The following is a 26488-nucleotide window of genomic DNA, read 5'->3' as shown; positions in this document are numbered from 1 at the left end:
CTTTTTGCAATGCCGAAAATTTTCCACCTTTGTCTCCCGGGACATACTACAATTTGGAACGCGAGTGACTGTGTCCATTTGCAAGCTTTACTTAGATGATAATTTATTAGTGGTTTTCACTGTGCGGTGCACTCATGCAGGGAACCACCGGTCCTCCGACGGCCTCCCCACTTATTAAATCGAAATCCAAAAGAACGTGGTCGGAACGTGGTGAAAGATCCACTTTGCAGATGACCAATTGGCATCAACTGTGCAATGAAATCTCTTGGAAATGTTTTGGACGTCTCGGAATTGTGAAGACATTCTAGTCCAACCTAGCACTAGCAAGATCTACATAATAAAGAGCAGCTTGCCAACTATACAACAACATGGCAACAACAGGCTGTACACTCTACCTCCCTGTACTCAGCTGTCCACCTGACAAACATCACTCTGAAACTAATTAAAAGCTTTATCAAAGCAGAATGTTTTAAGCTTTCTATTTTGAAAGTTTAAATATTTAAAGGTATACGGGGTGTTTCCCTCACAGATTAAAACCGGGGCCCCAAAGATCTGTGGAAGCAATATTTCTACAGATGAAATCAGGAAATTGACGCTGACAATGTGGGAAGCTCTTGTCTCGTCCAATGGCCACTCAAGGAATGAAATGCCTCCAAAATCAGTACCGTACAGCATGCAGAATCTAGCAGATCACTTCCCATTACTCGTCTGATATTCACAGCTTCATAGTCGTCTATTTTAAATCTGTTCAGTCTGTTTTGTGCGGGCAGCAGTCCCCTGCCATGCCGTCCTATCTGTAAAAATAATTGTATCTAAAATTGAAAGTGTGTAATTTGTGTTGGTAACGGATTCATGTGATCCAGTGAGTCAGACTGTTGGGCACCAAGCGCATCGACTGGCATTCCAAGGCCTTGAGAAACTGCCATTGCAAGACAAATCATGTTATCAGGACAAAAAAGAAAAAGTTCCAGAGCTTTTCTTTTTCTTTTTTTTTAAACCATAGAACTCCCATCCTCCATCGGAGGGACATCATTCTCACTGTGTGACAGAGAAGATAAAATCAGAAAGGAAACGAAATGAAATGGAGTAAAGAAGGTAGTGAAAGTGAAATAACTCACTATTTTAGGGTTGGGTTCTTTCCAGATGGAGTACGTCTGTTCCCTTTGTGACTCTGTAGGTTCTCTATGCCAACTTCCTCTCACAGTCTTGAGGAATCATCAACTGTATTTGTGAATCTGCTGCATCTGTATAAGGTAGACACGGTGCCAACAAGGAGAACGTCTGTTTTCTTGGAGTTCAGTACGTTTCAATTTCACAGAGGCCCGTCCGAAAGGAAGGATGGTGGAACAGTGCTGCTGGGCTTGGTGGAGAGGGAGAGCTGGGTGTCGTCTTGCATAGCAGTGAAAATGAAAGCCAAATTTTCTGAAAACGAGACAGAGTCAGAAAACAGCAAAGGACAGAGAAGGAAACCCTGAGGGACACCTGAAGGAACTGGGGAAGATTGTCACTTGAACTTCTAAAGCTGGACATAGTGTTGACGGTCAGAGAGGTGAGCTTTGAACCGATTCAAAACCTTGGCAGAAAAACCGAATCTGTGAGAAACTTTGACTTTGACATGCAGGTTTTATGGCAGAATGTATCATGAGGTCAGATTAATAGATATTTACAAACTAGGGTCTTAAAGCGGTCCAAAAATGCCAATAAAATATTTTTGAATAAAACAAATGGATAAATAAATTAAATTTCTATATGCTCTCTGTGACTATTCATTTCCCTAAACCTCAGCTCTGCCGGTGCCCACTCTCCTGTTTCCTGAAGAAGAAATCCTTTGCGTCGCAGTGAGAGGTTTATACCGCCTGGGGTCTGATGGAGTCAAACACCCCAGTGCCAAACAAAGCTTTGAAGAGCACGCGATGGATCATGTTTCCCCAAAACATAAAAGTTCCTTTGGTCTGCAGGAAGGAACTCTGACACTTCAGCACTTTCCACCCTGTTTGGTCTCAAACATACTGGGGGTCGATTGAATGGCGCGGGGAAACAAACCCGGTTCAGAGGAAGGGCCTTTCGCTGGTGTGTGATGGTTGCTGGGAACCTGCAGCAGAGAACCTGTCCGCTACTTTAAGTTTGATCCGCTCATCTGGAGTCACAGGAGTAACTTTGCTACATTCACATAATGAGCAGTCAGACCAAAATCAGGAGTAATGCTGGTGTTTATCAGGTTAAAAAGAATAAATTGACAACTTGAGCTGCAAACAGAAAAAAGAAAATCGCGCTGATGGAAAAAAGATGACTTAAGCTCCTTGGTTGTAAATCCTGTGGATGTTTTCCTTGCTCTAATTTAACGCCTTCTTAACTTCAGTCAGCACAAAGCACTTTACAATCTGTTCCTCATTCGGCAGTTCACAGACACTTACACACCAAATGTGGCAGAACTGCTGTATGAAAACCTTCATGCAACTGACTCTGGACTCCTCGGTGGAAGAATCGGCTCATAGAAGCGTTTGGGATGTAAAGTCTTGTGGGAAAAATGATATTCAGAACTTCAGAGATGCTAACATGTTGATGTGGGATCTGTTTTGTTGTTTGTTTTTTTTACATCTGTGGAAAAGTGTCTGGTTACTGTTAGGGTCTTTGTAGATGGAAAAACAAATAGGAGTAACTTTCCACCAAAAAATCTCAGAGGTTTTCTAGGAAGAAATCTTCTGGAAAAAAAAAAAAACATTGGGAAAGTCAAAAAATGTTCAACTTTCTTTCCCCTCGTAGTTTCTTTCAGATGCTGCATTTGACAGGGAGATGCCAAATGAAGGACTGTCACATGGTGGATTTGCTATGTTGATTTTTAGGCAGCTGGACTGGTGGACTTCAGAAAGTGACTGGTGCATTTATACGGCAATTAGCATTTGCTTAACCTCTGTGTGGTAGATGTTGGAATAAGGTTCCTAAGTGGTTCACTTTAGTCCTCAAGGAAACCTTCTAATACTCTTATCTGTAGTCATGAGTTATTTTAAGATCTCTGAATGAAAATCACAAAAAACTAGTACACTGATTCTATTCAAGACAGTGACAAAATCACGGTACATGGAAATGCAATAAATCCTTCATCATTTGCTCCAGGCCGAATAATATGACGGTTTTCAGGGGCGTGTTGTTTCTCCTAAACACAAGCAGAGTTTGGAGCGACGGATCTTGTTCTGTGTGTAAAACGCCGAAAGGTATTGCTACCTATTTAATACGCCTTGTTGAAACGTAAACGAGTCAGGAGCCCGTCTGTCATCAAAGTTCGCTTCAGAGCCAGAGATTCGGTCTCACTTTGCAATTTGTGATTTGTCAACTGATTTAGAAAGAGTCTTGTTTCAAATGGAATGTAGACTATATTAATAAAAAAAAAAATATATATATATAAATACTCATCCATTCAAATGATTGAGTTCAGGTTTTTAAATTACTTCCATGGCGACAGATGTTTAAAACCTGAAAGCTCAACAAGCAGATTGGTGCTAAAAACTACTGGGAAAGAGTAGGAGCGCCATCGACGTGTGTTCGCCACTGTCAACATTAACAGTCAATACCAATTGGTCGTAATCTCACATCTCTGATCTGCTGTCTCATTCGGCTCAGTAGGGTGTGGTTGTTTACAACACAGGCAATTTCTGGTAAGATTCATAGCCTCAAACTGGCACATCACACAGTGCACAGATAAATGTTAGCAACTGGGTAAAATTTCAAATTTCAACAGTGACCAGTTCTAGGAAGCGATAGTTTCTCAATAGCCGAGGGTTCCGACCTTCTGAACGAAGTGAAGCGTAGAACAAGGGGCTGGTTTTAACCAGACCAGGACACAACCTGAGTCACAGACAAAAAAAGTGGAAAAACCCGTTTTTTATTTTCCTTCAGAGTAACAATTATGCTCTACATTGTGTTTGTTTATCAGATAAAATCACTTTGGGTTCTAATATCACAGAGCCCCCCAGGGGACATGGAGAAAAATGTTTCTTTTGTTTTTACCTGGCAAAAATATTGCGTTCCCCCGCAATGAGCAAATACAGCCTCGTATATTTTGTTTACAGTCACAAATGTCAATTTAAAATTTCAAACATGTACACATTTGAAGAGCTTCAGTGAAGACGTGTTTATACATTCTTATGTTTGGTGCAAAAACAATTGATGGAAAATGTATGTTTATGTTTGTTTTTGTAAGGTTGAGGTGCACACAAAAACGGCCTGTTATTAACCATTCAGACTACCAACACAGAGAAGCCACAATCAAAACCGTCCGAAGACTTTATTACCCTGTGAAAAATCCATCCATCCATTTTCTGTTCACCCTTCGTCCCTAATGGGGTCGGGAGGGTTGCTGGTTCCTATCTCCAGCTGTTTTCTGGGCGAGAGGCGGGGTCACCCTGCACAGGTTGCCAGTCTGTCGCAGCCCCGTGAAAATAACTCAGAAATAGTCCAAATAGTTTAGATGCGTTTTTTTTTTCTTTCCTTCTTACAGAAGGCTTCCATTTACATCATAGGTTCGTGGTGCATTTCTATCCTAAAGAAAAAGATATAAAACTTCCCATATGTCAGAGACGAGCTATTAACATACACGGAAAAACCTTTCGAAAACTTCACACCATAATAGAAAGTACGATGGCCACCGTAAGAAAGACTTTCATTACTCAATTAGGTCAGCTTAGTATTGTGAGAAAATGCTAAACTTATTGCGAGGGAATGCAAAAAAAAAAAAAAAAGTTCCCTCTGGAGCTCCATATAATATGACAGAATGTGAAGAAATTAACAAGTTATGAAACTTACATTACAGAGGTTTTGTGAATCTCTATTATTGTAACTAACGGTTTCTGTGTCACTCTGCAGTCCTTCACAAGCGATGAACTGCAACACAGCAAAGCTTCCATGTAACAAAAACCCGACTAAGCTTTGACCTCAAACCCTTCAGATGAAATAGAGCGTTTTCTGTTCAGCAGTCCCTCTGTCCCGACGTCTTAACCACAACTGCAATGTTTCTGTGGCTCGGAAGAGACGGATTCCTGCAGCGAGATGCCAAATCCCACGAAGGGTTTTCTCTTAAAAACGGAACATGATAGGAAAAGCCGTTGTTCTTGGTTTCAACGGGAAAATCACTTTAAAAGCAGTAAACGGAATCTAATTTTAAGGACATCACATGGACGTCTTATACAAAAATGAGCTGATTTGTCCCAGTTTGAAGACTTTAGCCTAATTAGCTTTTGGAAAAAGGGAGCTGCTGGTATAAAATAAAGAAAGAAAAAAAAACCCACACAAAAACACAAAAGAGTTTATTCAGGGCATAAAACTCATTAAAGAAAATCTAATATTTAAGCCCTTTTGATTAAATGAAGACATTACTTGCTTAGATTGCTTAGCATAACAAATTTAAGCAGAGGCAGACTAACACTAAGAAATGTTTTGGGGGGGAGGGACAAAAAGGGAAGAAGCTGATTTAATAATCAAACCTTTTCTCTTAGGAGGTTATATATTCACTCAACGCTGAATAATATCAGCTGACTGCCTTTATTTCTGTCTTCTACTCTCTGTGTGTGTTAAACAAGTCCAGGCTCCTCATTAAACAGCCATGCACTTAGGAGACTCAAAACCACCAGTTGTAGATAACATCTAAGACAAACAGCCAACCAATCATTAGACCACCAATTACTAATATTTTTGATAAAAACATGCTTTGTTTTTCTAACACTTTGCACTATACATTCGCACATTGACATCCGAGCGCTGCAACCCACAGCCACAGATCTTGTCATCGACGTACCGTTCTTTCTGCAAGTCATTTACCCAGCGATGCAAAGCGTCACTCGTCACCCCAGTCGCAGCTCATCTCATTTACACGTGCAAATATTTCGCTCCAACCTGTCCTACCCCACATCTTCGGATGTTCTCTCTAGAAATAAAAATGAGGTCCTCCCAGAAGTTGACATGTGATCGTTGGGTAATTCAAACTCTGTACGTTTTATTATATACCTCCCGGTGTACGTTCAAGAATGCCTAAAATGTTCCTTTCTGTTTCCCCATGGGAAACCTCCTTACTACATATGCATGGATTGTTTTGCAATTAGACACAAGTCGTCTAGATTAACACGAGTTCAACACAAAGTTGTGAAAATGTGAATATCTTCCTTCTAAAAGAAGCTCTGTGAAGGCACTGAGTGTGAGTTACAGAGTTTCAGCAGTAATTCATCAGCCACAAGTTCATAATGACCTTCATCTAACCTCCAGTTAAACTCAGCGGCAGTGAAGATGATATTCCTCCGTTTTATTCGCTTTGATTTTGGTTCACATAGAATTTTATCAGAAGGTAAAATATCTGCAGGCATGATGGAGACCAGGGATAACCTGTTGGTGAATGTGTAGTTGTGGAGTCTTTGGCTATAGGGTTCTTTACCCACCAACTGTGAAGAGGAATGTCTGGGTCAGGGGCCACACAAGCTTGATGACACATGAGAACCTTGATGTACTGGTTCCCTAAAGCACCATGCTGGATAAAAACCAAACGTTTCATCACAAACCCGTCATGCCAACTGATACATTGTGTGGATTATGTAACGTTCTGAATTTAAAGACAGATCAAAGGAATGCGCCTCTCCTAATTTGCTAGGTAACAATCAAAATACAACTTCTACTAGTGGAGATGACCTGCATAGAACTAACATTTGACCAACTTTAAGTCTGTCATATTGAAACTTGTGTCAATTTAGACCATTTTTTATTTTATCTTTTTAACATATATGGGCTGATTTGTTAAACTTAATATTGTTGCAAAGTCAAAAATGCATTGTTTTTTGTTTTTTTTGCCTGTTACAAGAGAAAAAAAATGGGGGTCAATTTTTTATAGTCATATTTTCACCTCCTTATTCATTCATTCATAAATGCCACAAACTAAATATTTAATTGGATAGCTAATTATTCAATTTATAAACTAAACATCTAGAACCAAACTACATTTTTAGCTCCAATCTAAATAATGAGTTAGTAAGCTACAAAAGCTAAATATTTCATTTACAACATATTTAGCTAAACATTTAGCTAGCATTGCTCCAAACTAAATGATTTGTGAAGAGCAGAATATTTTGTTTACAAACTAAACATTTAGTTTGGAGTGAAATAGCAACCTAAATATTTACCTCTAGGCTATTGTTTTTTTGTTTGAAACTGATATTATAAATGAATGAGTAACATGGTGAAAATAAGAATTGAAAATAAAACCCCACTTATTTGTTGAGACAGGCTAAGTAACCCATGTTATTGCTGCTGAGTTTAACTCCAGCTATTATTTACTCCACAGTACTTTTCATGGCTCATTATAGCTATTGTGAAAATAGACTGAAAAATTATTAGCTGTCGTTCTGTGTGAATGACTATGCTGAAATTAAACATATATAATGTGAAACAGACCCTTATGACTTTGAATAAACGGCATTAATGACAGTAGGAGGCTCCAAACCAAACCACCAGAGCCAGCAGCACAGCAGTCTGCACTGAGGCAGTTACACTCCGTTCCGAGCAAAACGACAGATCAGTCTCTGCCTCAGCTCATAAGTGGTAAAAAAACAACCCAAAACAAAACAAAAAAAACACTCTTGCCCTGTTCTTTTATGATGCTTTAATCCCAGTAGCAATTACAATTACCTAAATGCTGAACTATTATTGCTTCTTCTCACTAAAAACCACAGTGTGTGTGGCTGTTGCCACAAATTGATCCCCAAATGGGATTTGCTGCAGAATATTAGAATGCTCCTGCGGAAGATCGTGAGGACGGGGATGGTCGCTCAAAGCTCTGTCTGTTTCTCAGGATCCGGAGTTGCTGACAGGCCTCCTTGGTGATGTCGGGGAGCAGGGGACTCCCTGCTGGAAGAAATGTAAGCACTCCTCACCCCTCTCCTTGACTTGATTTAATACCAGAAAAAGCAAAAACCTGAGGACCACCCACTCTGTTTGAGAAACTCTCAACCACAACATCACCGTCATCAGTGAAAGGGTGTTCGCCTTCCTGTTATTCGCCTAAACCCAGCGAGGATCTTCACCCCATAATAATTTGTTGTTTTGGACATCATCTGAATTGGTTCTGTGTTTGACAGATTATGACATCGGAGCAGCAGCAAACGACGGGAACAGGTTGGAGAATACGATCATATTCAGTACATTAGAATATACGTCTCGTTTGTTAGATTAAAATGACTTTTGGAGGCAGCATTATGTAAAATTACAATTTTTGAGATTCACATCACCTTATGTCAGCCCCTCATCAGAAATATGCTTTGAGAGCTGTCTTGATTCTTACACCCATGTCTGAGAAATCCATCAGTCTTCCATGGCAACCATTCAGCTGCGCAGAATGCTTGGGTGAACCAACCCCCGCCTTCGAGGACCAAGTTCCCAAGCTCCTGTATTGCAGAGCAGCCGTCCCCTGAGGCTACGCCACTCTGCTCCTTCAGACTAGCCAGCAGCAATTAGCAAACACCTGGTGGAACTGAGCACCTGCTAAGCTCATCATACGAGCTACTTCTCAGTGCATTACTGGTGAAAACATTAAGGGGTTAGTAGAGGAGCCATATTGTGACGACTTCTTGGAGGCGGAGTTTCAGAAAGAACAGGGGCTTTTAAAGAGACAGGCCCAATTTTAAGGCATTCATTTATGAAGTCAAGTCATATTTGATATATGCATTTTTAAAACAACTGACAGTTTGATACTTAATAGATTCTCCTATAAAAAAAGGCGCTATGTGGCTGGAAAACATATAATAGTGTCTCTGTAAGCAGGTATTAAGGACTCTTTCAGTCCATGTTTTTGTTTTTGAAACCATGAGTCTGTTTTAATAATTTCAATAATGTGCTTTACATAGTCAATACACATTATTTACTATGTGTATAGTTATTATTAACTAATATTAATAAGTTTGTTCATTATTAGTTCCTAATAATGAACAAACTTTTCTATAATATTAATATTTTTTTAATATGACCAAAGATTCAGAGGTTTGTCACATGATTCTTTTGTGACAAGCTTCTCCCAACATAAACATCAGCGGGGACAAATCAGTCTAGACTTTTTTTTTTTTTTTCTCTTAAATACATTTCCTGTACATGAGACCTTATAACATGACATCTTCCATCAAATGATACTGTGATGTGGGTATTCAAAGGCCCCAAAGTTGAAATATTTCAAGGTTAATGTCAGGCAGAGTTCATACAGTTTAAAAGTACAAACATAGTCTTTGATAGTCAAATGTTATATTCCACATCATCCACCGATGCTCAAATTAGATTTTTGTAGTTGTTTCAAATTAAATCCACACCAGTTGTCACACAAAATGCTTCCATGTGTTTTGACTGAAGAGGGTCAGGCACAGGAATCACATTCATCATGTTGAACAAAGTCGCTCCCTGTTGCAAATGAACCCTGGGAGTTTAGTCCATTTCCTCATGGACACTGCCTCGAATGTACAAGATGTTAACTGTTTCCACATATAAATGTGAGGGATGTCGTGCAGTTGTAAATGACATTAAGACTTTAATTTTCAGAGGTCTATTTTTTTGCATGCTTGAGCTTAATATGAAACTTCACTCGGCAGTTTGAATGAATTAGCACCAGAACGACAGTCTCTCTGTTAAGCGAAGCACAGCTGAGCTCTCTCCCCATAAGTAAAAGTGCTGCTTTCGAGTAAAGAGTTAGATCTAGGACTAAAGTGGGAATTGAGTTTGGATTATATTTAGGGTTAAGCACAAACTCATAATGGTTGGATATTTGACAAATCTCCTGTCAAATTTAGTAAAGCTCATCTAAACTGGTTGGTTTCTTGCCACAGACCTGGCTCTTAAGCATGGCCCACAAATTTTCAACAAGGTCGAAGTTAGAGATCTAAAAGGACACTGTGGAACTTCAGTGTGAGTATACTTTACTATGGAACCAGCTTCAATTTGTTTAGAATCATTTACAATTCATAGGAAGTCCTTAATTGTCCACGTTGTACAATACACCAGAACCATTCGCAATGAAACAACTTCATTCCTTCACGCTGCCAACACCATGCTTTGCAATTGGCACAAAGTTGTTAGGCCCAAAAGCCTCACATTGAGTACTCCAATAAAACTCTTTAGGCCAAATATATGTATCTTTTGTCTGGAAGGTGGCTGAATTTCAGTATGAAATATTGTCTGTTTCTTTAATTTACATCTGCAGTTTTCATGCATTCATCAGATTCTTTAGCACACACTGGATTAATCATGAGAGCGAGTGCCAAGTCATTACAAATGACTGGACTTCAGCTGCTGAGTTTTATGAGTGTTGACTCATTTGAATGGATTCGGTTTGAAAAGAGGGAATCTGGGTGACACTCCTCTGAGTGTCGTCTGCCTACCAGACGCCTCTGATGTGGGATGTTGGACAGAAAATAAAGAGCTCTGTCTTTTGATGCATCTCCGTCCCCTTTGCTCAATCCCAACTTCAGCAGGGCTACAAGCGCTGATGCTCCGGCAGTTTCTAGACCAGGGTGCCCAAGTCCAGTCCTTGAGAGCCACAACCCTGCAACTTTTAAGTACATCGCTTCTCTAACACACCAAAGGAGTGGCTGGTTACCAGTTAATTTACTGCTGGGAGGGAATTCCTCCTTTTAACTTAAGTGTGTTGGAGTAGGGATGCAAAGACTGGACTTGTTCAACCTTGCAGGCTGGCTTCTGTTCTTTGATATCCTAACCAATTCACCTTGATTTGAGCAGGGACTCATACTAACTCGTACAAAGTTGTTTCAGCTAACAGCTAAATAAGGGCTTAGCTAGTGTCTGTGTGGGTCCTCTCTGTTTACTTCAGCTTCCTGCTGCAGTCCAAAAACCTGACTGTTAGTTGTTTTGCCCTGTGATGGACTTGCGACTTCTCCAGGGTGTACCCTGCCTCTTGAGCCTCTCCCACACTTCATCCGCAGCTGAACAGCCGATGTGCAGACACATGGTTGGCGATGTTCATACTCACACAGGCCTTGAGATCACACACAGAACACGACAAGAAGCCTCTCACCAATCACACATTACATCACACAGACCTCTGTGCGAAATATTTCAAACTGGCCTGGTGTTGAGAAGGGGGAGGCGTCTGGGTCCCTCCGAACAAAATGATGCGACTTTTATCACGCAACTATGTCAGTAAGAGCCAATTACGATGCTTCAGATGAAGTATGGGAGAGCCTTTTCTCGGTGAAAACTGTAGATAGACACCAACCGCTGCAACTCAGTTCAACAGAGTTGAAATTTTATGTGAGAGAAAAACATTTGAGCAAAATTATGATTTTTGATCCCACTTTATTTAATAACCACCACCGCCATCACCAAGGGTCTTATAAAAACCTCAGATGGTTATAAAAAAAAAAAAGAACATCTGAAAATGAGGTAAACCCAAAAACATAAACGGGATGCTTGGTTGTCCAAAGTTGTACCTTCTTTATGGGACACCCCGTTAACACCGTCTGAGACAGGCTTTGAAAAATAATACATGATGGAACTTGTGCTTGACATGGTAAAAAAAAATAAAAATGAAACATAACAGACACAAAAACACACACTGCCAAAGCTTTTCCCTGCAGTGTATGCAATGTAATACTAATAAATAACACTGGATATGAAACCCTGAATATAGATGTAGGATATTTTCAGGGACAGAAAATGAATGCATGACAAGGCCTTTAAGTAGTACCGCCTCTCTGATTCTTACAGACGTCTTCTGTGCTGCCTCAATTCTTAAAATCATAAACAGATCCGGAGGAAAGAAAAGAAGAACCTCACAAGTGCTATAATTACCATGATTAGCCTGTGAGAAAAATAAAAGCATACCTTTGAAGAGCGTAGCATGTGTCACATTGGTACAATGACACGCTCGACTGGGTTTAGTGTTTTTGATGAGGCAGCCTGTTAAAAGGTGCACAAATGTTTTTAGTTGTCATTTTTTCAATCTAGCTAGCTAGCGTTTAGTTAGTGGTAGAGTGAAAAAGAGGAAAAATACAACTTGTCGGCACAGCCAAAATCTGCTTGTAAACATGAACTTGTCCAAAATCTGCCCAAACGATTACAAAAAACACCTATCGTCCAAATTATGTCTTGGTTGTGGCGGGTTGTTACATCATTCTTATTGTGCAGAGAGGATGTAGGAGATCCATGTTTTGCAAATGTGCTAAGAAAATTCCCCTCCTGAGGTGGAAGAAGCTTTGGAAAATGAAAACACATGGCCTCTGTTAAGGAGTGGTGTGCGTCATTGTTAACAGTCATATAAAAATGGGTGTAGCCCATGAAGAAGCAATGTCCTCAGGACAGTTTATGAAGAAAAACATCCAAAACATCCACTTCTGATGAAGATACAGGGCAGAACACAGGCGTGAAAATGTGACAAACAGATCAGGGCTGACACTCGGAAGGAAGACCCCCGACGAAACCGAGAAGGCAGCTGGAAACGGGATGATGTCATAGCAGGAAGTGCAGAGTGAGATCAATAAATATTAGCTGCTGTGACTTAGTGGGAGAGGTGTGCGTGTGTGTGTGTGTGGGTGTGTGCGTGTGTGTGTGTGTGTGTGGGGGGGGGGGGGGGGCGGAAGGGTATCTTGCTCGCTGTGTGGTTTATTTTCAGCTATGAGCTGTTCTGCCTCGGAGAAGTCTAGGGGAACGTGTCACATCCTCTAATTGTCCCAGATACAATAATTTTTCTTTTGTTTGTTTTGTTTTCCACGCGACAACAGAAGAGGGAGTCACATCTTATTAAACACAAATCCAGTGGTAAACAATGACTACACATAGAGCAACAAAACAAAACAATGTGTGAAATTCACATTCAGTTCAAGCTCACATCTACATCTGTGATGGGCAAGAAACAGGTGATGTGTTCTGTAAAATTTTATGTGCATAAAATTTCAAAAAAAGATTTTTCTCTTACAAGATCTGTGAGATGAAAAAAGAAAAAGACAAACACTGATTAATTTGGAAAGAAATCCCAGCTGATTAAGAATAAACATGTTTTAAAAGAAGGGGTGGCAGTCCAGTACCAAAACCAGGATCAATCACCACTTAGTATGCGCTCTATCTCCTCTAGTCTCTTCAAGGCTGCTGCCCTTTTTTCCTCTATATCTTTAATTTCTTTAGTGGACTTGCCCTTAGTCCGTTTGCCAGCCTGAGTGCTGTCCAAAGGTTCTGTTTGGTCTGCCCCCCCACCCCCGAGGCCTTCTGCTGAGGATTTCCGCACATTCTTCTCATCCTCAGCGCCCTTTCCGTCAGCATTGGCACCCCTCCCTTCCTCCTCACCCGCGGCAACCTCTTCCGTCGTTTCCTCCGCCGCCTGCAGCTTCTCCTCCTTGGCCGACACGCCACCGCCTCCGCCTCTGCCTCCGCCCTCCCTGGAAAGCGGCTCCCCTGCCGCGCTCATGGCGGCCATTTTACTGCGCACTATGCTCAAATGACGGCGCACGTACTCCTCGTTGGGCGCCAGGGCCAGCGTTTCCTCCAAGCACTGCTCGGCCCGCGGCAAGTCCCGCTCTTCGAAGTAGACCACACACAGGTTATGTTTTCCTTGGACGTTGGTGGGGTCCATTCGCAGGATGCGTTCGAAGCAAGCTTTGGCGCCGCGGGTGTCCTTCTTGTGGTTCATGAGGATGTCACCTTTCAGAATCAGGCCCTTGACGTGCTCCGGGTGGTGGCGGAGGAGCTCGTCCAGCACGGGCAAAGCGTCCACCTCCCGCTTGGACTGGGAGTAAAGCAGAGCCAGGTTGAACAGTGCGCTGCGGAAGCCGGCCTGCAGGCCGATGGCCTTCCGCATCCAGTGCTCCGCCGCCGCATTTTCATTGGCATCCATGGCCAGCATGCCGAGGTTGAAGTAGCCGTTGGCGTCGTCGGGCTCCTCTTCCACGTAGATGAGGAAACGACGGTTGGCTTCAGGCCAGAACTTTGGTTCTCCTGGAAGGAAGCAGAAACAGTTGAAAAGCCAGGTCTCACCCGTCACCACATCTGCTTTCAATCTGAGCACACAAAGTCTGAGAAAATGCAGTTTTTTGGTTTTTTTTTGGGTGATTGTCTTCACTTGAAAATGGAACATTCTTGAAAACGTGGCCACCTTTGAAATCAATATCGAGACTAAATGCTGTTGTAAGAGTGACTGATAAAATCTGAGAAGTATTTTAAGCAGGTTTGTATGGAGCCAAATTGGGGCGGTGAAGCTTGTAAAGTAAAAAATAAAAAATTTAAACTGAAAAAGAAGAAATTTAAAACGTAACCCTCTCGTGGTTTTAAGAGATGGGGTCACTTGGTTTTCCCAAGATCAGTTTCCCACAAGGTTTTCAAGCCTTTCAAGCCATAATCATTAAATTTCACAATATTTTACTCTATTTGTAATAATTTTCATGTAATATTCTAAGTTTTTGAGAAGCACTAGTACGTGCCTTTCACACCAGTAATTATTACCTGTTGTACTGTAACAGATTTTGTGCCTTTAAAGCTTCCGACAACTCAACTTTTGTAACAAATGATGAGGATAATCCAGATATCACTCCGTCAAAGACACAGGAACTGAGCGTGGAGCAGAAAAGAAAGTTTAACAACACCCCAAGGTTTATTGCTCTAAAAAGAAACCCAGCTTTAACCCTTTAACTGCCACGAGGACACCGGTGTCCCCATTGATCTGCCTGTGACAGTATTTGTGGTGACAGTTAAAGGTTAAAGGTTAAACCACCAGATTTCTGTTAGTTACAAAAGCAAACTAAAGCTGCCCGGCTTTCCAGTCAAACCTGCTGCAAGTAAAACACTCCATTCGATGTTTTTCTTCTCACTTAATCAATAAATGAAAGAAACTGACAGAAACTTGGCCCAGATCTCTTCAGCATATGGGACATTTCTTAAGAACCGGGTTACACCCTAGAGGTAATAGCAGGTTACTTCCTTTATTCATTCCAGTTTGTGTGGGGTTGATGCCCTGCATCAGTGAAAAGCAAAGCAATTGACAAGTGAAGTACTGCTGTTAACTTCCTCAGACAATGCGCTACGCATTCAACTTAACAAGCTTTTGCGTGTTTGAACAGGTCCGGCTTCGCCATATCCCCAAAGTGTCAAAGCGCAACTTTTCACTTTCTTTCAACTCACCAGACTCCTGCATGAGAAGAGCCGAGTTGAAGAGCGCCAGTTTGTGGCGTGGGTTGAGCTCCAGGGCGCGGTTGAAATTCTTCAGAGCTTCAGACGGGTCTTTCATCTCGATGTTGACAATGGCGAGGTTGTACCAGAGGTCAGCGTTGGAGCTGTCGAGCTCCAATGCGCGCAGGTATGCGTCCCGGGCCTCTGTCAGCTTGTTCATCTTCAGCAGCAGCTCCCCTCTGTCAGACAAACAAACAAACTACATTAGTGCTGCAACTAATGATTATTTTAGTAATAGATTCTTCTAATGATTCATCGATTCCTCTGAATTTAAAAGAAATTCAGAGGCACATCCTGCAGCTTTTTTTTTGTTGAACTACTTAAACTTATTTCATACAATATTAAGTCGACACAGCAGACTTCACCTCCACACTCCTTATAGTGTCATACAGACTGATGGACTGTACTCTGACTGACTCTGTCGGCTACATTATAAGTCAACATGCACTCCTCCATTTTGGCAACTGTTTTAAATTTAAATTTAGCACTTAGGATTTTTAGTGTTTTTTAGTATTTTTAGCTCTTAGTAATGTTGGTCTGGTAATTGTGTTAATTTGGTGATTTAGTGTTTTTGTGGTATATTGTGTGAATTGTAGTGTATGTTGTGTGTAATGTCTTGAGCTGCTGGGACCTTGAATTTCCCCTTGGGGATCAATAAAGTATTCATCATCATCATCATCATCATCAAGTATACACTTAAATAAAGAAATAATAATTTTTTTTAAATAAGAAAAACAAATTTTTTTTTTCCTAAAATGCAACAAAATGGCATTCCTTTAATGAACGCTTGATCATTTGTAGCGAAGGATGCACCTGCAGCTTAAAAATACTTCCAACATCAACATGTAAAAAACTCTTTCTGCGCGACTCAACATCAACACAGTGAACGGCTGATCTGGTGATTATTTTTTGGATTAAACTATTAATAACTGGATAATGAAAAGTACTTGGTAGAAGACTTTTTTTTTCACATACGTAGACAATGAAGGATTTTTTAAAATCTTAAACGCAGTATGTATTTATTTTGCTCTGAATATGTTGCTCTTTCAACGATTGGCCCTTTTTTGAGTCTCTAAACTCTGGTTAACGATTAATCGATTACTAAAATAGTTGATGATTATTTATACGATTTTATTAGAGTTTTTATGTTTTTTGTGACGTATGTAATAGCTCTGTCTTGCAAATGAGACAATGAGTCTCAAGAGAAACTCCTGTATAAATAAAGGATTCAATACCAATCAATTAATCACATTTCAGACCTAAACGACATGCTGGAAAGTTGGACTAAAGACAAGAAATAATCTCATTCCTCCTAAATGTTTGTAATTTGCCACCAAAAAACTCCCAATTTATTTTATTTGGATTTTATATGAAAGATCAACAAAAAATAAGGTATAAAAAAAACAATGCAAATTGTTTAAAATGATTTCACAAAATTGGATAAGTGTGGTGTCCCACCTTACTTTTATAACCCCACAAGAACCAAAATGATGGCGTACAATAAATATGCTATAATTATTTAATAGTAAAGCATAAATCCAGCCTTTCCATGACGACTTCAGATGTTTTCAGTAAACAAGCATCATGGTGCCTGAGGAGCAGAGAGGCCAATTATGATATTTTGACGTAGTTTAAAGTCGGGTTAGGTTCCGACACAACAGACTCTGAACTTTATACTGACTACACCGTTTAAATATAAATTTTAAAAGACTGCGGCTGCATCATGTTGTGGGCATGCTTTTCAGCAAACAATCAGATGAAAAGGGATGATGATACACACACCACTTAAAAAAACGGCCAGTGAATCCAGCGGGAGTTGCAGTAAAAACATCGCTCCAATTAAGAATCTGCAGCAAGATTTTTACAGTTTCCTGCACTCACTGTGAGCTTGAGCTAATGCAAAGAACTCTGTGCGGCTCTGGGACAGAAACATTCAAATGAAACACTGACATTTGCGGTTCTCAGGGGCACGAATACTTCCACAAACCACTTGTAGATGCTCAAATTGGAAGCGAGTTGAGAAAATCTTGCCTGCTGATGTAGGCTTGTTTGAAGTCGGGTCTCATGCTGATCGCCTGCCTGTACAGCTGATCGGCCTCCTCCAGCCGGGAGTCGTTGGCCCGGATCAGATTTGCCAGGTTTATGTAGACGTTAAGGTGATTGGGGGCCACACGTGTCGCGTACTTCTTACCCGGAATAACCTGATTACAGTGGAAGAGAAAATATATTGTTGCACTAAATACGAACCTGATGCATTCAACACAAGCACGACGTATTGTTTTGCGGGAACAGATGGCTAATTTTGCATTCAGGTGTGAAAAGTCACTTTAATGTCAGCTGTGGCATCTAGAGACAGCTGGATTTGAACTTTAGTTTTAACATCTGCATTAGAAAATGGAGTAGTTAGGTAGGTGTGGCGTGCACTACAGATAGAAAGCATGAAGAGATTTCACAGGAATCTAAAGAGACAGTTATGCATCCACTGTCTTCATGCCAAATAGGTGGAGTTCATTTTTCTTGGGTGAACAGTGGCAAGCTGCGTTTGGTATTCCTTTGATTGGTGGATAAGATCACTCCCAGACAAAAATCGTGACTCACACAAACAGAAGACAAAAACTTCAGGTGGTAAACAATGACATTCTGAAGAAAAGCACACGGCGATATCGCAATGAGGAAATCAATTCTGCATGCGATGAGGACTTACCTGTGGCATGAGGGATTTGGCGACCAGATACGCTTCCTCCGCCTCTCTGGATCGGTTCAGGTTCTTGTACGTTCTCCCGACGTTCATGTGAGCACCGATGTCGTCTGTGGCAAGAGCAAACGTACGTTTTTGACAAATTCAAATCACATCAATTCAAAATTATCCCAAAAGGGAAAATAAATGTTGCCAAACATGATAAAATCAATGACTATGTTATTTTTTTCCATACCAAATCTGACTTTTGATGTTTTTTTTAATTCTCCCTTTCTTTTCTTAAGATGAAGTTACAAACAGAAAATATTTTCAACAACTTCCTTTGATTTCAGTCATTCCCTCAGGAAGTTGACCTGAATTCAAAGTGTAAAAACATACAAGCTGTAAAACATGCCTGTGTAACAAGATAGTAGGACCTGGGTGGGCCCAAAGTTGGTAAAAAAAAAGAAGAAGAACGAATCAGATTTTCCAAAAAATAAATTTTAATAAACAGCTAATTCAAATACCAAATTTCACAGTAGGACGTCATGATGACAGTGTCAGTCAGCAGCTCTGCTAATCCACCTTATTTGTTTTGCCGCTCCTCTTTAAAATCTCCATCTGGCTGAAAGCCAACACAGAGAACGGTATATGATCCTTAACCATTATGACTGATGGAAAAGATGGGCTGGTCTTTCATCTTTCGTCCTGCTCTGCATATATCAACAAATGAACAACTTTATATGCAGAAATTTAGCTGCTTTGATTTTTTTTAAATTTTTTTTATGTAAACTAATCTGATGCCTAAACACTAATGAAGGTGTGATGCTGTTCGGAGGAGAACACACACGATTCGGAAGGCAAAATAAATCCTGCTGAGAACTATAATGAGTGGGCCAAACTTGGAACGATGAGGACAACCTGTTCCTGATGACTGTAGCAGGAAATCCTTACTGGGTTTAAGTGTTTCCATTGTTAATCTCGGGATACAACTTGCTGGTGGGTAACCGACAAAACTGGATGATGTCCCAGCTGATGACAGGCTCCCTGAAAGCGGAGGAATGGGAAGAATTCCTGCAGCCCTAATGAAAGGGCCATAAGTATTCAACTTGCACCTTTGCTGAAGTGTAGCTTTGTCTGCTCAAGATGAAGACGCATAATGGATTGCTGGATGGCTCTTCACCATGTGAGGAGAGACGACATCAAGAGCCACTATAATGGATTTAACGCACCAACAGTCGTCTCTTTCAGCCCCTTCATCAAAATGGACTCATTCACTAGGACAAAACACTCTCTAACATGTTTAAGCCATTATCCACAGTTTAAATTTAAACTGGCCTTGATTCTTTTTATTTCTCTTGGGCTTGAAATAATAACCCACTTGTGTTTTCTTGTGACTTTGTCCTTCCTATTTTCTGAGGGCAACAGGAAGTTGCAATTGATGATATAAAACGTACACCACAGCAGCATGTACTTTTGATTGAGGGAATAATATCATACGACCATGTGAAGTTCAAAAAAGTTCATTTTAAATAATACTGCCAATTAAGTACCAGTTCGGTGATATGTGCGGTAATTTCTGGATGTAAGGAAACATAACTACAATGTAAGTCAACAACAGCAGTGTGTATGACACAACAAAAAAGGTCAATGTCTCGATGACGTGTCTTGTCTACCCCTACGCTTCTGTGAGTAGCACCTCCTAAACCCTCCTCCGATGAAATAAAAAAAAAAAAAAGTCAAATTGAGCCAAGCATTCTGCTCAGAAATGAGCTTTCATAAGTGCAGCTGGCATTGTGAAACGAACGGAACCAGTATCAGATTCTCACAGCATGGAAATCTTGTGTCAACCGAACATCAAATCACAACAGTTTAAATAAAAATGTGTAACAAATGGCTAAAATCTGAAAATAATTTCAGCGGCTGCTAAAATAATCAGATGTATTATTTGCTTCATTTGTTGTTTAGTCAAATTTTATCAACGCGAAAACCTGACAACCAACCCATGTGGATTTTATTCCACAAAATAAAATCCGCATGTCTCTTGCGCATGTCCATGCCTGTATTGATGCAACTTAGTTAATCTAAACATCCCAAACATCTGAATCTCAGCTTGAAGGAGTTCCCTACAGCAACTGCAGTTTCTGTTGACTCTACAATACTGACAAAAAACAAAAAACAATGGATATCTTGTTTCTCTGAAACACTCACAGAAGAAAGCTGAACATCTGCGTCTGAGTCTACCACATGTAAGATGACATCAGTTTATTGAAAATGTGTCAAATGATTTTAAGACGTCGTGATTGAAGTCTCTCACCTGGCTGGACGCGAGTGGCTTGGAGAAAATACCGCAGAGCCATTGCATAATTGTTTTGGTTCTCTAAAGCGTGGCCGACATTATTCCACAGCTTGGCGTTGTTCTTGTTAACCTGAAATGGCACACAGTTCAATAAGCAAAAAAGCTTTCAGAGATAAGCTGACTGATTAAAGCTGTGCTATCTACTAAATCCTCTAACGAAGTCTTTCATCGCAGGATAACTGACGTTTTGTTTGAACACTGGAAAACTGCCAAAATACTCTACAGTCTAGGTTTTTACCTTCAGGGCAGAGGTGAACAGGGTATATTCCGACTCCCAGTCCCAGTTCCTGTTGAAAGTTTTCACTGCATGTGTGGTGAGCAGCACACCAATCATCAGCCAGGAAATCTTCCTTAATTGTCTGTGAGTAACAGTGTTAGTCAGACTTTAAAGCAGTTTTGTTTTGGCCATGATACTGAAAAGACATACGAAGTTGATGTTTTAAAGCTCAAGTGCTTATAAATTTTGCATTTTAATACAAGCCACACCGCTATGTTTTTGCTATGTTAGTTTTTGTTTACAAGTCTCATACAGGCCCTGCTAAAATAATCATGTTCCAAGTGTTTCTTAGGGAAGACGTTTTACACTGCGAACATGGAGAAGAAGGCATTCTGGTCAAAAGTGGTGTAAGAACTGGAATGCACCAAAGCACCTTATGTTAGCTGCGTACCACTACAAACATGCAGAAATCTTTGTTTAATCTTCGAATGACAAATTAAATTATCTATGAACTATGTGTGATGCTGTGAGAGCTCTGGTGGAGCTGGCTGCATAGTCTGAAAAAAGAAACAAAAACAAACCAACGTCCTCCTACAACTTCCTGTCATCTTCTTTGTCTTTTCCACCAGCAGTAACCAAAGGCTGTTTATCAAGAGACTCATGTGATGTGAAAAAAGTGTTTCCATTGCAGTTTTGTGAAATACATCTATTTAGATAAAACTGAAGAAAAAAAATACCTCATCCTAAAACAAGGACTATTTATCAAAAAACTTCTGGTTTTTTTTTCCAAAATTGACGCCTTTTCTCAAAATTTATTTTCATAATTTCAATTTGTACAATTCTGTGGTTATTGGAAACGCGGCTACTAAACACCAAACCTAAAACCGGGGCCTACAACTCATCAGACATGATCTTTACAGCAGGTCCACCACTGTAAAAGTTTCGAGCAAATGCACTACTTTGTGCTCGTCTGTCACATTCACAATCAATAAGGTTAGGTTTTGTGATATTGAACATTTATGTGCTTTTTTGTGTTTAATGCCAGCATATGAATTTTACAATGACTACTTTCATCGCAACATTATCAAAAGACATGATACAGAAGGGAGAATTTGCAAATTGCAAAACAAGACTTCCAACAAAATAGAAAAGCAATTCTAAAAACAGACAGATATTTTGAGTTAGAGAAGGGGGAAATACATTCTTTCATTTTCGTCATTGCTTAAATACCTGTCAGTTTGGACAGCTACTTACTCTTTATGTGAGACAATCTTGAATCCATGTGCTACAAGAACACAGAATCCCATACTAGGAACATAAAGTACCCGCTCTGCAATAACAAACCCCACAGGGAAGAAGAGGTTGGATGCTGGAATGAAGGGCAGGACGATCAAAGACAAGGCCTGAGAAGAAAAAAAAAACATGCACCACAGATCAATCATTTTGTCTAAAAAGTATAAAACAAAGGTTAAACTTTTATTAATGCTAGTACAGATAAAGAACTGCTTTTTTTTGTGACACTGTTGTCTCATGAGTTTAAGATGAAGAGACGGTTACTTTTCCAAGCAGATAAATCTAAATCTATATCTCATTAAACCTTTCTCCAGAAGAACTTTAAATCGTGCATCAAAAAAACAAACTTCACTAAAGATTTAATAAATCAATTTTGGAGTAGCGACTTCCCTCTTGATCAGCACCCTCACATAATGACGGTAAGTTCTCTTTGCTGTGCATGTGACGGTGATGTTCCAGCTTTTTCCCAGCTTATGACAGGCTTGATGATTAGTGGTTCTTGGGTTGCTTCTAATCATTTTAAGCAATTCTTTTTCAGTGGAGGGTAATAAATCATTGGCAATTGGACAAAATTTGCTGTGTCAAAAGGTCAATTGTCCAAAAGAGGCAAAAACGATGGCTTTGCAAAAAGCAAAAAGTTAGGCTTCTGGAATGGATCTGAGTTTACATCTATTGAGAATGAAAGGAGGATGCTTCAAAGCCAGCAGTAACTGAAATGAGCTCTACCATTTGTGATAAGAATAGTGGTCAAATATTCAGCCAGAATTATGCAAACAAATCGTTGATAACTACAACAAGACGGCAGTTTCTTTGCAACGTCCTAAAAAGATATTAAAGTGGGTGTATGCATGTATTTGAGTCTTTCAATTCAGGCAAAAAACAACAAAAAAAACATGGTAGAAGGGAACCACTATTACCGGTTCACAAGTTTGGAAAAGGAGGGAATTTTAATTCTTATGTTATTATAACAACATACCAGAAGGTGTTGGTAGAACCTTTGTTGGCTGGATCAGACCATAAGCAGTGTTTTAGTCCACTGAAGTCCACTTTAGGTCTCTGAACAGTGTATGTTGCCACACGGTTTCGGGCAATCGCTTCTCAAAACTTTCCATTCGACTCTCTGGCCTCCAAGATCAAGTCTCTGCTTTTTGTAGATTATGTGGCTCTATTGGCTTCATCGGATTGTGATCTCATGCTTCTACTGGAGCAGCTGAAAGCAAAGCAGTTGAGATGAAAAAGAGCAAGTCCAAATAGTTTGTACCTGGAAAAAGGTACCCTTTCAGGGTCAGTGATGAGGTCCTGCCTCAGGTGGAGGAGTGTTAGTATCTTGTGATCTTGTTAATGAATGATAGAGCATCTACAGTGATGCAGTCTCTGCAACGGTCTGTCGTGGTAAAAGCAGAGGCGAAAAGTGAAGCTCTTAGTTTATCAGTTGATTCAATGCTTGTTTATGGTCACAAGGTTTGGGTAGTAACCGAAATAACAAGATCGAAGATACAAGCAGCCAAAATGCGTTTAATCCGCAGGATGTCAGGGCTCTCCCTTAGAGGTAGACTGAGAAAACAACCATCTTGGAGGAACTCAAGAGTAGAGATGCTGGTTCTCCACATCAAAAGGAGCCAGTTTAAGTGATTCTGGCAACTGGTTAGGATGCCTCCTGGGTGGCTCCTGAATGCCTCCTGGGTGGCTCCTGGGTGGCTCCTGAATGCCTCCTGAATGCCTCCCTGGCGAGGCACGTCTTGACGGTAAGAGACGCAGAGGAAGACCCAGTACATACTGGAGGGACAGGGACCAAGTTTTTCGGCTGACCTGGGAGTGCCTTTGGATTCCTCCAGAGGAGCTGGAACAAGGGGCTAAAGAGAGGATGTCTGAGCCTCTCAACTTAAGCTGCTGCCTCCATGACACAACACCAGATTAAGCAAAAGATAATGAATGGATGGTGTTACACTTAATGTTTTCCTAGATGTATGCTCATCCTAACTGATGATCAACATGGACTTTTAGATTTCAATTTATTAGACAAATTGATACAAACCTTTCCCAAATGAAAGGTTTGTATTTGTAAAAGGTTTGTTCCCAACTACAGTAATAAAAAGCAGAGGAATTCCTGAAATTTAGACTTCAGGCAAAAGCTCAGCAGTCATTGTGAGAAACAATGTTGCAAAGCAGGTTTTTCCCAGAGAACAGCAGCTTTTGAGTGGAGTCTCATGCTCCATGTGAGACAGCTGGCAACCTTGCAAACATGCTAAATAGGTTGATGTGGTATGACATTGTTACGCAACGTAACACAAAATGCTTCTAGCAAACCAGAGTAAACACTGCACAAGTCATAATTGAGTTTATTTAGTGTTGATTTGTGTTGCTCTTTCTAAAAATGAAAGACTAAGGAAGTTCACTGACCTTCAACTATGAGAGCCATAAGACTGTTGCACAACAAATACTTTTTTTTTTTTTTCCGTATCCCACAGTGAACAACCACTACCCATGTTTTCCTTTTAAATTCAAGCAAGAGCCTATCTTTTATTGCTGGCAAATTATTTTTCTTCTTCTTTTTTCTTCCTCCCACCCCCCATTTGTTTTCATCTCACTTTTCTGATGCAACGCTTTACTGCAGAAAGCAGCAGCCAAAATGAATTCAAACCAGAAGTTCCATAGAGAATATGTCAGACAACAGTGCACAGCAGGGTAATAAAATTAGTATTTGGCAAATTAAGGCAGTTTTAAGCCTTATTTAGTATGCTGATCCAAGAAAAAAAAAAAAACCCACACAATTCTCTTCTCCATCTTTTAAGCTGTGGACGTGCCTGTGGACACAAGGAACCACTTTCACTGATGTTTTTTGCCCTAAAACAGCAGGCCGTGTAAAAGCACAATAGGAGTTCTGTCCTTTAACTATTTAATTCCAAGCATTATTTAGTTCAGTTCAAACTGCTTATAGTACAGTCAAGACAGTAAAGGAGGGAGAAAATGGCAGAAAGTGTTTCAGTGCTAAACAAGATATGAAACTCTTGGTTTAGAGTTTCATATCTTGTTGCCCACTTTATTTGTAAATTGATGGACAATCATAGCCATGTGAAAAGAACACATGTGGTGTTGTCTGCATGTTAAAATGAGCAGTTGTCTCCAACATGCTGCACCAAAGTGTAATCGGGATGACTCGGGTGAATTTGACAGGTGCATTGGCAGGATATTGGGTGGTTCATATGTCGTGTTCCTTCAGACTCCAGCCAGCGTGGCGCAAATTATGCCAAACTCATTGTTACCAGAACATCACTGTGCCAAGTATGCATATTGGTAATAAATGTTGGCTTATTGTCTAAGTGGGGTTCTTTCCCGGAAATATTTTGGGTGACATCTTTTATGTAATGCAGCTAAAACATTTTAAAAAGTATAGATCTGGTAAGGTGAAGGTGGTCAAGTCATTAAGAATATGAGAAATACTCAGACCTGCTGTTTGTTAAATCCTAATATTAATTTCTCTGACAATCAATTCAGTTTTCTTCCTGTTTAGAGCTGGAATAGAATCTGCTGTATACCCAAATGAACTATGCTTGTAAGGAATTTAATTACACTTTTTGTAACAGATTAAAATTACTCTGAATACAACCGATACTCAACCTGGAAGTCACAAGAAAAAAAGGCCACAGAAAAACATTTCTAGGTGCATCTGTGCGAATATGAATCAATTAGCGTTCAAAGTGTTTGTAGATGTAGATGAAGCGACCAAAACTCCCTCTCACCATGATAACCGTCTTGGCTGAGCTGTGTCTGGAGAACACGCTGTAGTGGGCGAGCAGGCACAGGGACATGTAGAAGGCCACAGTGGCCAGATTCCGGAGGTCCAGAAGGGACTCCACCAGAGGAATGGTGCCCATGGTCCAGTCGCAGCACAGCTCTGAGGGATTCAGCAGCAGCCATGCGTTCACAGGGAGCAGGTAGTTAAAGGTCAGCTGCCTGCTGGGAGTGGGACTGACAGCTGCCGGGTTATCAAATCTACAAAGAAAAAGGGCACAGAAGACAATCGCTTAGCTATTAATGCAAAGGGGGAAAATGGAGATCATACATCAGAGCTGCATTATAAACATCCGGAAAATGGAAAAACACACAAAACAGAGTTCCTTATAGTCACACCTAAAAGGCCACCTGCACAGAATGGATTTGAAGCAACTGGAACATTGATGAATATATGTGATGTGTAGTTGCTTGATGACGGCATTTGACAAAAATGTGACATTTCATTATTGGTTACAGTATAATGACTTAATGGTGGCAAAGCAGCTTGAACTGCAGTGTTGCTGAAATATCTAATACAAGTAAAACTGACTTAACATATTCCATATCTATCATTATCACAACGTCGGTGTAAGCAAAACACACGCTGCACAGAATGCATTATTTAAATATATATTTGAGACATTTTGTCTAAAGCACCATAAAAGGGTTTTTGCCCTTTTATGGTGCTCCTTACCAAGAGATGGTAAGGAGGACAAGTCATTAAGAAACTTCAACTAATTTAACAATTAGTTGAATTTTCAAATTCGACAAATTTAACAATTAGTTCAATCATAAAACTTTGGAGTTAAATGTAATTTTTTTTTATCTAGAGGCTGGATAAACGTTTCATTATCTCTGGTCTGAGTTTGTAATAAACTCACAGCAGAAGGATAGTAAAACTGTTTAATTACCTATTTATCACAAGTCAAATTGTTAATCCAACATTGGATACATTAATCCAATGTTATCACAAATTCCATGTTTT

The 26488-nt window shown here is 40.2% G+C and overlaps 1 protein-coding gene across 5 annotated transcripts in view; it reads right to left on the bottom strand.

The window, feature by feature from the left end:
• Positions 1-11305: 11305 nt before the first annotated feature.
• tmtc3 (transmembrane O-mannosyltransferase targeting cadherins 3) overlaps positions 11306-26488 on the bottom strand; it is a 34177-nt gene continuing 18994 nt past the window's right edge. For all 5 annotated transcript variants that reach the window (XM_044123998.1, XM_044123995.1, XM_044123994.1 and 2 more), the window contains exons 7-14: positions 25470-25722; positions 21691-21839; positions 20458-20578; positions 20178-20289; positions 17888-17991; positions 17215-17384; positions 15136-15362; positions 11306-13956 (exon numbers count right to left, since the gene is read on the bottom strand). In XM_044123998.1, coding sequence (XP_043979933.1) covers positions 13064-13956; positions 15136-15362; positions 17215-17384; positions 17888-17991; positions 20178-20289; positions 20458-20578; positions 21691-21839; positions 25470-25722 — 2029 coding nt within the window. In that variant the 3' untranslated portion in view covers positions 11306-13063. The remainder of the gene's footprint in view (positions 13957-15135; positions 15363-17214; positions 17385-17887; positions 17992-20177; positions 20290-20457; positions 20579-21690; positions 21840-25469; positions 25723-26488) is intronic.

Source organism: Gambusia affinis, linkage group LG08, assembly GCF_019740435.1.
Source record: "Gambusia affinis linkage group LG08, SWU_Gaff_1.0, whole genome shotgun sequence".
NCBI lineage: Eukaryota > Metazoa > Chordata > Actinopteri > Cyprinodontiformes > Poeciliidae > Gambusia > Gambusia affinis.
The sequence above is the reverse complement of the archived record's forward strand: the minus strand, read 5'-3'. Positions and strand labels throughout refer to the sequence as shown.